We start from the raw sequence: 13,272 nt of genomic DNA on the forward strand, positions 1-13,272 counted from the left end.
GATTGTATTTGATACCTTTTGCCTTTACATCAGTCATTTCCTATCCCACCTCCTCTATATTGAACAATGTCTCGTGAAAAAGATAAGCAATTAAGCGAAAACAACATCTTGCTTTGTCTGACGATGTATAGAGTATAGAGTATTCTTAGTAGTCCCCCACCTTCCTGCAGTGAGGAAAGAGGTGTTTCATGATCTCTTTTCCTGAGTCTGTATTATTAGAATTTTAAGAATTGTTTTACTGATTATATTTTTAACATCAATGTCCTAATGGTTCTCCTGTCCCCCACGGAGCCTTCTCTTATAACAAAGAAGCATCGTTAATCATAATAAATCAATTTTTAGCCATGCTTGAAATTGTATTTTTCATTTTGTAGCTTATAGTCTACCATCTCTTTTCTGAGACTCTGAAGTCATAATCTGTCACTATATTGGTCAGAGTTCATAGTCATCATGTAAATTGTTTTAATTCTGCATCAGTTCATCTCAAGCTTGTCTGGATTTTTCCTATTTCTATTTCATTTGACAAAATAATATTCCATTGCATTCATATAACCAATGATTTGTTATGACCTTTTCCAATTAATATCCACTTTTTCCAGATCATTACTATGACAAAAAGTCATCATCAGTTCTCTTCATTTTATTTTTTTAAAAACAGATTTTTTTTTGCTTGTCTTTGTATTGTATCCATTTCCCATCCCTTCTCCTGAATGAATTTTCCCTTGTAACAAAAAAAAAAACTATTAAGCAAAAACATCTGACCATATCAGACATCGTATACAATATTCTGTCCTAGAATCATCCCTCTGACATGAGAGGAGGTAAGTTTTATTATCTCTTCTCAGAAATCTTCGTTAGCTTTTCCATTATTGTATTAGTTCATACAAAATCTTCCCACAGGTCTTCATATTCTTCATATTCAACACTTTTAAAAACTTTGTTAATATTCTATTACATTTAACAGCTCATTCTTTTAACAGTCTCTAATTGATGACCACTTACTTTGTTTTACTCGTTGGCCACCAAAAAGAGTACTTTGTATTTTGTTATATTTTAGACCTTTATTCCCTGACTTTTACTTCCACGAAATATGTAGCTAGTAGTGAGACTGCTGGGGCAAGAAGTATGTCCGGTTTAGTTACTTTTCTTACATAATACCAACTAGAAATCCAGAAGGGTAGTACTTCTTAGCTGTTTTAGTAGAAATTCAGTATGCCTAACCATCACCCCTAGCCTCTCCAGCATTTACTCTTCCCATTTTTTTCATCTCTGCCAATCTGCATGGTGTGGGTTTTTCTTGTTTGCATTTCTCTTACTATTTGTGATTCATATTTTGATGTGACAACATGTAGTTTGAAATTCTCCTCTTGAAAATTATTTGTTCATATCCTTTGGTCACTTATCTATTTGGGAATGTCTCTTGATATTATAAATTTGTGTCATTTCCCAGTCCAACCTCCTTATTCAATAGGAATACAGGCCTTAAGTGGTTGAGTAATTTGCCAGTGGTCACACAGATAGGAAGTAGCATAGTCAAGATTTGAGCCCAGCTCTATTGTTCCACATTTTGCCACTCTCTAATTGTGTGCCCATGGGGAAGTTATTTCACCTGAACCTCAGTTTCCTTACCTGTAAAATGATAAAGTTGGATTAGATCCTAACTTCCCTTCTGGCTCTTGAGAGGATGTGATTCTATTTATGAACTAAGAGAGAGCAAGGGAAGTGAGGACAGAGCAATAGAAAAAAAGATAGAATACAGTGGGTAATAGGGATTGATTGGAGAAAAGGGAAATGAGAAAGGTGATAAAAACTGAGGATAAAGAAAGAGGACAGAAATGGAGAAGAGGAATAGAGAAACAGCAGAAGATAAGAATTGAATGTTTAATTTTGTACAATTCCCCAAACAAGTAATTCATTTATTCACCCAGCAAAAATTAACTCAACACCTGCAGTGGGCATTCTGCTAAAAAGGCTGAGGGAGAGCTTGGGAGAAATAGCTAATCAGAGAAAGAGTCTGACACAGAGAAGAAAGTACTGAGAAATAAAACAGACCTATTCAACCAGCTGTCTACTGAAAATTATTTTGTTAAATTGTTACTCCAGGGGAGGCTAGGTAGCACAGTGAATAGAGCACTGGCCCTGGAGTCAGGTGGACCTGAGTTCAAATGTGGCCTCAGACCCTTAACACTTATTAGCCGTGTGACCTCGGGCAAGTCACTTAACCCCAATTGCTCCTCCAAAAAAAAAAGAAGAAAAGAAATTGTTGTGCCAAAATCAGGCATATAGCTCAATTTTACATAAAGAAATACCATTGCACAAATGAGAAGATTAAAAAAAAATACCAGTAACAAAAGGGATTTAGGAAATGACTGAAGAAATGCTGCAAAATCAGCAGATGGAACTAAACTAATGACCCAATGTCCTATACAATTTCCCCCCAACATATGGACGTGTACAAATACACAAACACTGATTGTGAATACCCATTGCACATATATCCAAGGCAGAAATCCAGTACACACATATATTTAGAATATACTCTGAGCATAGACATATGACAAAGGGGACTGTACATCTAGCATGGCACAGCCAGGGTACATACAAACAGCTTAGAGAACAAGAATTAAGTGTTCCAGTGTGCACAACTTCTCCTATTTTCAGATGTACATATGAAGCAATTGGCTCTTCTTCACTGAGTTGTGTGGAACAAATTGACAGAAACACAGCAGCATTTGATAACCTCTGGGCTCCTGTCCTCAACAATAATTTCTCTTCTAATTCTGGGTAATAACCAAAGGGGAAGGAAAGGTAAAAGATGGGAAAGAAGCTTGGCATATAAAGTTAGATCCTGAATACAAAGATATTAATGAAAAAAGTAAGAAACATAGAAATTGGGGAAAAGAAGATAGGGGACAGGGGCGGCCAGGTAGCACAGCAAGTAAGAGCACCGGCTCCAGTGTTAAGAACACCTGGAGATCGAATCCCGGGCTCAGACACTTAGCACCCACCCAGAAACACCTGGCCGTGTAACCTTGAGCAAGGTACTTAACCCCAATTGCTCAGGGGCGGCCAGGTGGCTCAGCGAGTAAGAGCACCGGTTCCAGTGTTGGGACGACCTGGAGATCGAATCCCGGGCTCAGACACTCAGCACCACACCACACCCAGAAATAACTGGCCGTGTAACCTTGAGCAAGTTACTTAACCCCAATTGCTTAAAAAAAAAGTTTAAAAAAAGAAGATAGGGGACAGATGTACAATCAAAGATGGAAATCATTCAATCGAGAAGCATTTATTAAGTGTTCACTATGTGAACATCATCACTATGTGCCAGGCACTAAGCTAGATGTTGAGGATTGGAAAAGAAAAAGTTTCTGATCTCAAGGAGTTTACTTTCTTTGTGGGTGTGGAAGTGGGGCAGAAAAAAGAAGTAGATGGAGAGGCAAATAGAAAATGAAAGACTAACCCAAGGATGGAAGGAGAGAGAGAAAGGAGAGAGTTGAGGGTGATCAGTCACAGGAAAGTTTCATAGGAACCAGGCCACTGCTCCACCTGTATCAGTAATTCCTAATGTCTATACATTCATAACCCAGGAAACTGGTCATAGGAATGGGATTTTTATGGCTATTTTTCTGGGCCTTGTCCCAAGGAGAAGAAAGAAAGTGGTGGGGTAGTGGATATGACTTGAGATGACATGGACTTGAGTGATTCAGCATCGGGGTGCCAGAGTTCAGATGACCCTGATTTGGGGGACATGAATTGAGGTGACAATGGGAACATGGGAAGTTGGAATGATACTCAGATGAGGTGATAGATTTCTTTGGGTGAAGAGTGGGTGGGTATACTGAAAGTCATATAGGCACAACCTGGAACCTCAGGATGACCAACAGCCCTACTCTACTCTACTGTCCCAAACCATCCGGGGATCCCCGTATCCCTAACGGCACGGTAACAGGAGGGTTAAATAGTGCGTGGCAGGCGGAGACAGAAGGTCTGAGCTGACGCCTAGCCAAGACAAGACAAGAGGAGCTGAGCAGAGCTGAACTGAGCCTCTGCCGCCGCCCCACACTCGGGGCGCCTCCTCCCGCGCCCCGCCCGCTAGTCCCCTGACCATGCGCCTGGCCTGGCGCCCCCCGCAGCCCCCTAACCCCGCACAGCCTGTAGCCCCCCTAGCCATCCCGCAACATCAGCCACGGAGCAGGTGAGTGCGACACCCTGCAACCTCCATCCCTCATCCCAGGTGCCCAGGCTCTGTCCTTCCTGGCTTCTGCGTCCTTTCCTAGCCTCCTTTTCCATCTCCACATTTCCATCTATCCTGTCCCTATTTCTTATGCCTCCATCCCTCCTTCCCTATTTCTGTTTCCATCACTACCATCCCCATCCATCTAAATCTGCATCTTTCATTCCGCATCTATCTCCATCCTTTATTTTCCGGCTCCGTCTCTCTGTTCTCAGCTGTCGCCATCCCTCTTTCCCTTTCCTTGCCTGCATTCTCTGTCTCTCCATTCCTCCTCCCTCTTCCCATCCCTTCTCCTTCGCTCTCTTTCCTCTTGTTTTCCTCCTTTTCCTTTCACTGGCCTCTTCCCACCCACTCTTCCTCCTCGGTGTCTCTCCCCCTCACCCTCCTTCCTGTCCATCTCTGGGAGATGCTCTGTCTAGTTTGTATCGAGAGGATGGTTTGGGGATGGGGGCAGACTCTTTGGGAAAGGCCCCCTGCCCCACCCCCACCCCAGCTTATCTCTTGCGCACAGACCTGTTGTGCGGAGCCTGGACAGGTGGGTGGGGGATGTGTAAGACGCTGAATCCGGGGGACTGCGGGGTTCCTGAAGGGGTTGGGAGGATACAAGGTGCTGGAGTTTAGGTAGGGAGGACGGATAAGGAGACAGGAAGGGATGGACCCTGAGATTTCGGTAGCCCCTCAGCCTTTCTCCGCTTCATTGATTAGCAATCACATTCTTCCCCTCCTTAGAAACATTTGGAGAGACAATTTCTGACTCCCGTATATTTTCTCTTCCATTTTTCTGTGCTGTCTTGTGTCGGTTATTCTATTCCTCCTGTTTTCCCTCTTTCTCCTCTTCTCTACCTTGATCTGTCTCCAGCACTTTTCTCTTCTATCCTCTTTTCCTTCCCTCTATCATCTGCTACCATGTATCTTGTTTCCTTCCCTCTTTCTTCCTCCCCGCCCCCTATCATTCTCTCTCTCTTCTCTATACTCTCTCAATTCCTTTTTTACCTTTTCTCTTTTCCCTGTATTTTTTATCCCCACCTATTTCATTCTACCTCCAATCTTCACTCTCATCTTCCATTCCCCTCTCTTCTCCATTTATTTCATCCTTCTCTGCTTACATTTTTCTGACTCTCTCCTTCTGACCGCTTTCTTCCCATCTCCTTAGATCCATCTTTTCCCCCCTCTCTAGATGTCTCCTCTTATTTTTTTTTTTTTTGCTCTTTTCTCCTCCCCCCCAACCACTTAACCACCTCTTTCCATCTTTCCCCCACCATCTATTACCTTTCTTATTTGTACCCACTGGGCTGCTCTGTCTCCACCAACTGCCTTTCTCCTCACTGTTTCTTTCCCTCTATTCTTCTCCATTACCTAGCTGGTGGTATTCAGGATTTGGATTCAAACCCAAAATCAAAATTACACCATTCAGACAAGGAATAATAACTTCCGTTGGGGCCAAAGTAGGATCCTACTCATTGGTATCCTCTAGGATTCAGAGCCTAAGGGATGCCATATTTTAGGCTTACTCTTTCTCAGTTCCACCTCCCTTCAGAAAGTACCCATGCACTTAGCTGATTAAACACTAACAAAAATTCTAGCCTACCCTTTTCCCTCCCCCCCCCCCGGAAGTCTGGGACCCTACCCATGAAGGGAATAATGGTCTAGAACATGGGATAACAAAGGAGTTAAGGAGCAATAGGGGGAAAAACTACACCCTCCCCCCCAACCAAAGCATCTTCTCCTCTTTAACTTTTTCTTGGACCCCTTTTCCCTATGGCTCATGCTCAAATGCTCACACATTTCTGGGCCCTAAATAAAAGTCAGAGTAAAGGCAGCATGACACAATGGAAAAGAATATTGGGTTTAGAGTCAAAGATCTGGGTTCAAGTAGAGGTTCTACCATATACTACATGGCAAGTCACCTGGCCTCTCTGACCTCTGTTTCCGAATCTGTAAATGAAGGGGTTGGATTAGATGGCCTCTGAGGTCCCTTTCTAGTCTAAGCCTATGAAATTATGAGATAAGATGAGAGCTGGGAGCAAAGAAAGCAAACAAAAAAAGAACCAGAGAGATTCAAGGATGCAAGCAGAATCTGGAGGACTGGTTGATTCAGGGGCAAGAAAGGAGAGGAGACTATAGTGCAATGACTCCCAGTCGATGAGATGCAGTTGACTCAGGGGAGTAGCAACAAAGGCAATAATGCCACTACTTAGGACAAAAAGGTAATTTTGGAGATATGGACAGGCTGGGAAAGGGAGGGATGGAAAGGACAGCAATGGGAATGATCAAGGAGTGGATGGATGCCTAAAGCAAGAGTTCAGAAGTTGTACTGAGAAAGAGGATTATAGATTCTAACTGTATCTCTTCTTTCCCTCAGGGAAGACTAAGAATCAAGATCATAACTGTGGGAGACCTCAGATATGGATTCCAGGATGTGGTAAGTATTAGATACCAAAGGGGAGTCCAGAGACCCTGTTTCCTGGGGTGTTGACCCTTTTCTCATTGACCTAGCCCTGGGAAGTTCCTCCCTAGAGAAAAAGAATATGTTGAGGAGTAGACACTATGGTTAAACTTTAGCAAGAGGTCCCATCTGCTTCTCCAATACCTGGTGGTAATGGAGAAATCTTATAGAGGTTAACCCATACTGAGAAAAAAATTGGGGCAAAACAACAGCCACAACAACTGCCCCTACCCCTGTGCTAAGGAATGATCTTAGACACATGCTCCTAGCCCCATGAACACATCCCTGGTGGGGAACAGACATTAATCTTACTCCTTTTCCCTTCCTATTCCAGGTCTACACTGTTGATGTCCCACCTTCTCCCATTCTGGTCACTGTTCCTACTGCCCTTCCCACCTACAGCCCAGGGCTCCTCTACCTCTTCACCTCGTACCCCTTCAGCTCCTGCCCGTCCCCCATGTGCCCGGGGAGGTCCCTCAGCTCCTCGACATGTGTGTGTGTGGGAACGAGCACCTCCCCCAAGTCGGTCCCCCCGTGTCTCACGTTCGAGGCGTCAAGTACCACCAGATACTGCACCCCCTGCCACTCCATCTGGCTTTGAGGAAGGGCCACCTTCATCCCAGTACCCCTGGGCCATTGTATGGGGCCCCACAGTGTCCCGAGAGGATGGGGGGGATCCTAATTCTGCTAACCCTGGTTTCCTGCCACTGGACTATGGCTTTGCAGTTCCTCATGGGCTGGCTACCCCGCATCCCAACTCGGACTCCTTGAGACGTGGAGATGGGGATGGGATCATCCTTGGGGGAGCTCCTGCCACCCTTCGCCCATTTCTGTTTGGTGGCCGTGGGGAAGGTGAGGTTGGTGGATAAAAGGGCCTTCTGAGGGGTGAGGTAAGGCTGGTTAGAGAGTTCTGAATTTTGGAAGGTGAAATTCATCTGGAGTGGGAAACTAAAAAGTCTAGGAATAAAGATAGAGAGATGCAGTTGGACAGAGTGAATTGAAGTTGCGGTTACTGAGACTGAAGAAGCACAAGAGAGCATAACCTTTACCCCTCCCCCAAATACTGTGGGCAAACATGATATCTTTGATCAGAGTTATAGACAGATTATGATGATGGCTAGAGAAATAAATGGAAATGAAAAGGTGAGTCTGGTGGTTTGGGAGTATAGTAGATAGGGAAGAGGTAGATATCGTGATAACCGCCATTGTTCTGGACAGAGAGGTTTGAGGAATCTGTTGCCTAAAGGCTTCCCATTTTGGGATTATGCAAATGCATTGGAGATTTTGGGAAATGCGCTTGAGAGGTGGGCAAGATGATGATTTTAGGAAAAGGAAGTTAGGAATTTGGAGATAAGAAAGAGTTGTTGGTAAAAGAAAAGATTCAAAAAGGGATTTCCCATTCTGATCCACACACACACACTTAAAAAACTAAATTACCATTCTCCCTAAGGCTTCTCTAATGCTTGATCTTTCCTTAAACAGGTGTGGACCCCCAGCTCTATGTGACCATCACTATTTCTATCATCATTGTCCTAGTAGCCACTGGCATAATCTTCAAATTCTGGTAAGCTAGAGTTTGAAGAATGGGTTATTGGTGGGTGAGGGGCAGAAAATGTTAGAGGGGCATAGAGTGGAATTTAGGTTAGATAGATGGGTAGGGCAAGAGGGAAGGAAGGGGGCAGATGCAGAGTAAGACCCTGGATAAGGCAGGAATAGGTGGGATGGGGTGGGGTAGTAGGGCAGTATAACCTATCTTGGGACAGTGAGAGACAGAACAGATTCCTCTTTCCAGAGAAATAGATGAAGTAAAAAGAGCTATACGGATTTTTTTTTTAATTAAAACATATAACAAGATCAACAAATTGTTTATGCCCTAGTCCCTTCCCTGCCCCTCCTGCACTCCCTGCATGTGATACTTTAGTTGACTATACATAGTCTGGGGATTTCTTTTGTCTCCCTCTGCACCAAAAGACTAGGCCCTTAGAGCACCCTATCCTGGAAGAAAACTAATTAATGTTCCAAGTGGAGCCACGTGATAGTTTGGATGAGCTTTTCACACTCTGTTGAGACTCCTAGGACTTCAGGTTATTAGTACTCAGTTTGAACTAGAACTAAATTACAGGACACCTGACCAAGGAAGGAAAAGGCTTCTGACATCAATTTGGGGCTGAGACCATGTTGGGGAGGGTAGGTCTATGGATTGTATCCCGGGTGAGGGTTCCTAATCAATGATGGGGTAGGGGAGGTGGCCCCGAGTGCATGCTTCTAGGAGGAATCTCCAGAGGGTTTTGGGGGAAAAGTGTTTCAGGGCTACAGTGTCCAAAGAGGCTCCAATGGTAAATGGATGGTGCTTTTAGAAGACAGTGCCATGGCTAGGCATGGTATCCTGCAGTATTTCAGGAAGGTATTGCTTGGGGAAGGGTGGGGGGTGGTGACTGATGTCTTCTTCCCTTTGCTCTCTACAGCTGGGACCGTAGCCAGAAGCGACGAAGGCCTTCGGGGCAGCAGGGGGCCCTACGACAAGAAGAGAGTCAGCAGCCCCTCACAGACCTGTCTCCTGCAGGAGTCACTGTGCTGGGGTCCTTTGGGGACTCACTCACACCTACCCCTGATCGGGAGGAGCCCCACGGGGGACTCCGGCCTGTGCCCCCCCAGCCCAAGGGGGCCCCTGCTTTCCAGTTGAACCGGTGAGGGAGAGAGGGCTTCAAGGAGGGAGGGAGATGGGGAAGAAGTTTGGAGTAGAGGGTCATTGTGAGGGACAGAGGGTGGGGAATAAGGAGACTTCTCAGGAGCTGTGAGTCTTTTCCTGGGGAAGGGGGGCAGTGGGTGGGTTTATGTCTGATGGGGCTATGTCCCAGGGCTCTTTCATCTTTTCTCTTACCCCACCTCTAGATCTCTTTCCCACCTGAAAGGGGTGAGACCACATTATCTCTAGGTCCCTTCTGGTTCTAACATTGTATGATTTTATGAACTCTGGGCCTGTGACTTTATTGCCCACTCTAATCCAACAAGCATTAATTATGCTTCTTTAGCTGTGACACCATCCTATTAGTTCTGACCCCACCCGTTTGGTTCTGACTCTCCCTCTACTTTTGACTCTACCCCTTCTCCATAGCCCCACCCCCTGACACTGACTCCACCCTCCTCTGGCCAAGGCCTCCAGTCCCTAACTCAACCCCATCCCTGTGTCCCTGACTTTGCCCTTTCCCTCTTCCCCTTAGGATCCCCCTGGTGAATCTGTGACGCCCCTCAGTGGTGGGGTCCAGCCAAGCAGAAGCCCATGGGGCCTACACAGCCACCATTCCGCTGGGGGTGGGGCAGCTGTGGTGAGCTGGGGCCCCAGATGCTGCTGGCAGAGGACCCCTGCTCCTGTTCTTGCACACCCATTTCCTTGCACACTCACCTGGCCCCAAAGGCAGTCACCCTGTTCACATCCCATAGATAAGGGCATCTCTCCCACAAAGCCCTTGTGCATTCAAACAAAAGCCTTGCCATACACCTCCACACCGGAACAGTATTGCACACTCTTGTACAGATAGTTTTTTGCACTCACCCTCTTCCACATCTGTTACTAAACTAATCTCTAACATTCTATTTCCCTCTTGTACCACCCAGTCTTCATTCATCACTTCTTTTGAACATTTTCATCACCACCTGACCACCTAATTGGCCATACTCTCATGTACATTTAACCTCTCACATATATTAACTCTCTTACATATCCACTCTGTTGTCACATTGAGTGGCTTGCACATGCTCTCTTGCACACTCACTTAGGTTTTGTGGCCCCTGCATGCTGCCCTACAGGTGGGGAGGGGGTGAACTTTGGGGGCTTCCAGTGCCCTTAGTTTTCACTGCCCCAATCCACCCAATGTCTTGTGTTTCCTGTCTCTCCCTCCCTAGTTGTCCTAGCCCATCCCCACCCAGACGCTCTTACCACTCCGTGGACTTCTTGATGGGAGTCGAGGAGGGCACTGAAGCCCCAAGCCTTGCCCTTTACAATACTGCTAAATTCTGGTATCTAAAAGGGTTATGGGGTAGTCACCTCCTGAGCCCCTGGAGAAAGTTCCCAAGTCACCTCCGTCTTGCTAATGCCAGCTGTCTCTATGTGTCAATCCCTCTGAATATCAGAGTCCCCCTAAGCCAGCTATTAAGGGGGGTGGCCTCACTAACTCAGCCCAGGCTTTGTAGGAAGCAAAGCCAGTAGGCTCAAGGCCATTGGGCAGGCACTCTGCCCCCCCCAACACCCATGACTATGCCCTTCTTACGCACTCCCATTCCTTGCCTCTCACTCTGCCTTTTTTTCTTTTCTTTCTGCCTCTGTCATTTGCCCTTCCTCCTCCTTTCCTCTGCTTCCTCTCTGAGCCCACTCTGTTTCTCTTTCCATTTTTCTCCTCTTCCTTCTTCTCCTTTCCTTGCCCCTCTTGGTCCCCTATGCTGTGATATATATTTTTGTATTATCTCTCTTTCTTCTTGTGGTGATAATCTTTGATTCTTGTGGGATGTAAGTTTCAGAATTTTCAAATAAAACCTTTGCAAAATACTCAAGCCCCCTACTTCTGCCTTGTGACCCCTGTTGAGAGGAATGGGTAATGGGAGAAGGGGTAGAGGAATCCTTTGCACCTATATCTGACCAGAAGGTAAGTCTAACTGGGGTCTCAAGTTTTAACTCCTGAGGGAAAGGGAGGGAGAAAAGAAGACAAATAGCTATGAATTCAAAAAATCTGTCTTCCCATAAATGTACAAAGAGACATAGTGGGAAAGGGCAATGTAGTATAATACTTAGAGAACTGGTTTTAGAATCAAAAACACTTGAGTTCGAGGTGTTGAGGTTTGTCTCCAGCATTTATTAGCTGTGTAACCTGGGGTAAATCACTTGCCCTCTCAATGCCCCAGGCCACTCTCTAAGTTGCAGAGAAGATGCTAATTTTCCTTCATTAGGAGAAAAAGTTTCCTCACTAGGAATATGTTATACCACTGAAGTAACAGTTCTGTGCCCACTCTCCTCAACCCCCCCCCAAAAAAAAAAAGAAAAAGAGAGCAAGATAGCCAGGGATTTAGGGCAAACGGAAATGGAAAGAGGAGCTTAAGGGAGTAGACAAAGAAATGGAAAAAAGGAATTTAAAAAAAATATATTTGAAACTTGAGATGGAAAGATAAAAGAATATGGGGGGAAGTAGGATAGTGGGAAGGATGAGGGATGATGCCCTAACTGTTCATTTGGGGCCTTGCTCTTCAGCCTTGAAACCACCTCCTCAGAGCTCCCTAATGTTGCCTTAGTATGCCTGTGATTAGCTCTCCTCACTGGCTCCCCTGACTCTAGCATTTCTGATGGGAGGGCCCCTAAGTGGAAACTCTGAGGTAGGGTGGGTAAAAGTGAGGGGTAGAAGGGTGGAGGCTGAATGGAAACAGAGGAGTTCAACACCCCAAGTTCTCTATTTGGCTATCACAGCAGCACCCAACCTCCCTGCTTCCCTTGCCCCCCCGCCCTCCCTGTTCAGACATCAGTCTCTCCCTGTTGCTAGGCTCTGTTGCCATGGTGACTATGCAGTAGTTGTTTCTCCCCTATTTCTTATCCCCAGCCTCCACCCTGAAAATGGGATAGCCTCAGGGTGTGTGAAAGTAGCAGAGAAGGGTATCTGGGTCCCCCGAGAGACTGTATGTATATCCATGTGATAGTATATAAAAAGAGAATTAGACATGTATTCTCTAGCATGATTGTGTGGTGATACATTCATAGGTCATATCTAGGAAAATTCCTAGGTACAGATAGGGCAGGTACAGATTCATCTAAGTGTGGAACAAGGTTATCTACAAGTGATAAAAAGAAAAACGAGACGTGGGGTGGGATAGGGAAGCAGCAGACCAAAACACACAAAAATGTGAAGAAAAAAAATCTCGAGATGAAGGAGTCAATGAAGTGGAAACAGGAGAGTTCAGATGAAGCATCGGCCTCAGTGCTGGCTGACAGAAAACCAGAAACAAAGTAGAAAGAATATGGAGGGATGGGGTGAAGAGATTGGGGATATAGAGAGAAGATAGAATGGGAGGACAGTGCTGAGAAACTGGGAAATCAGAAAAACCTTCTTATCTCCACCTCAGCCCCAAACAGCGAGTTTCATTTTGTTTTTTGGTAGCCCTAATTGTTAGGAAGGCTTTTTGTTGTTGTTGTTGTTTTTTTCATGTTGAGAATCTTCCTCCCTGTAAATTCCACGTATTGGTCCTAGTTATGCAATCATGGCCCAAGTAGAATATATGTAATCCCTCTGCCTGGTTAACCTTTCAAATACCAGAAGAAAGTGAATATGTCCTTTCCCTACCTCCTACTATAACTTTTCTTCTCTGGGTTAAACAATCTCAATTTCCTCAACCAATCTGAGCATGGGCTCCAAAGAGATTCCAAATGAAGGAATAGGGTAGAGAGGTGGGGGCAGAGGCATTGTTTGGGAAGAGTAGTCTGTGAATGTGATATAGGTACACAATCAAAAGTTTGGAGACCACTGCCCTATAGAATAATTAATTGCCTCCTAACTGGTCTCCCTATCTCCAGTCAATACCCTTTCCAATCTGTCTTCCATACTGTTGTCCA

The 13,272-nt window shown here is 45.3% G+C and overlaps 1 protein-coding gene across 1 annotated transcript; it reads left to right on the forward strand.

The window, feature by feature from the left end:
• The first annotated feature begins 4,005 nt into the window (after positions 1-4,005).
• On the forward strand, positions 4,006-11,226 carry PIANP (PILR alpha associated neural protein). Its single transcript, XM_069101599.1, has 6 exons — positions 4,006-4,198; positions 6,600-6,659; positions 7,018-7,535; positions 8,166-8,247; positions 9,149-9,370; positions 9,905-11,226. Exons 2-6 carry the CDS (start codon positions 6,643-6,645, stop codon positions 9,924-9,926), a joined length of 861 nt encoding a protein of 286 aa, XP_068957700.1. The 5' UTR covers positions 4,006-4,198; positions 6,600-6,642; the 3' UTR covers positions 9,927-11,226.
• Positions 11,227-13,272: the final 2,046 nt, after the last annotated feature.

Source organism: Petaurus breviceps, unplaced genomic scaffold (genome assembly GCF_028583685.1).
Source record: "Petaurus breviceps papuanus isolate PSGF00001 unplaced genomic scaffold, PetGlider_PUasm1.0 470, whole genome shotgun sequence".
In the NCBI taxonomy this organism is placed as follows: Eukaryota; Metazoa; Chordata; class Mammalia; order Diprotodontia; family Petauridae; genus Petaurus; species Petaurus breviceps.

Coding starts and splice junctions, on each gene's coding strand:
- PIANP (XM_069101599.1), top strand. Junction 7,536..8,165: donor GTTTGGTGGCCGTGGGGAAG/GTGAGGTTGGTG, acceptor TTCCTTAAACAG/GTGTGGACCCCCAGCTCTAT. Junction 9,371..9,904: donor CCTGCTTTCCAGTTGAACCG/GTGAGGGAGAGA, acceptor TCTTCCCCTTAG/GATCCCCCTGGTGAATCTGT.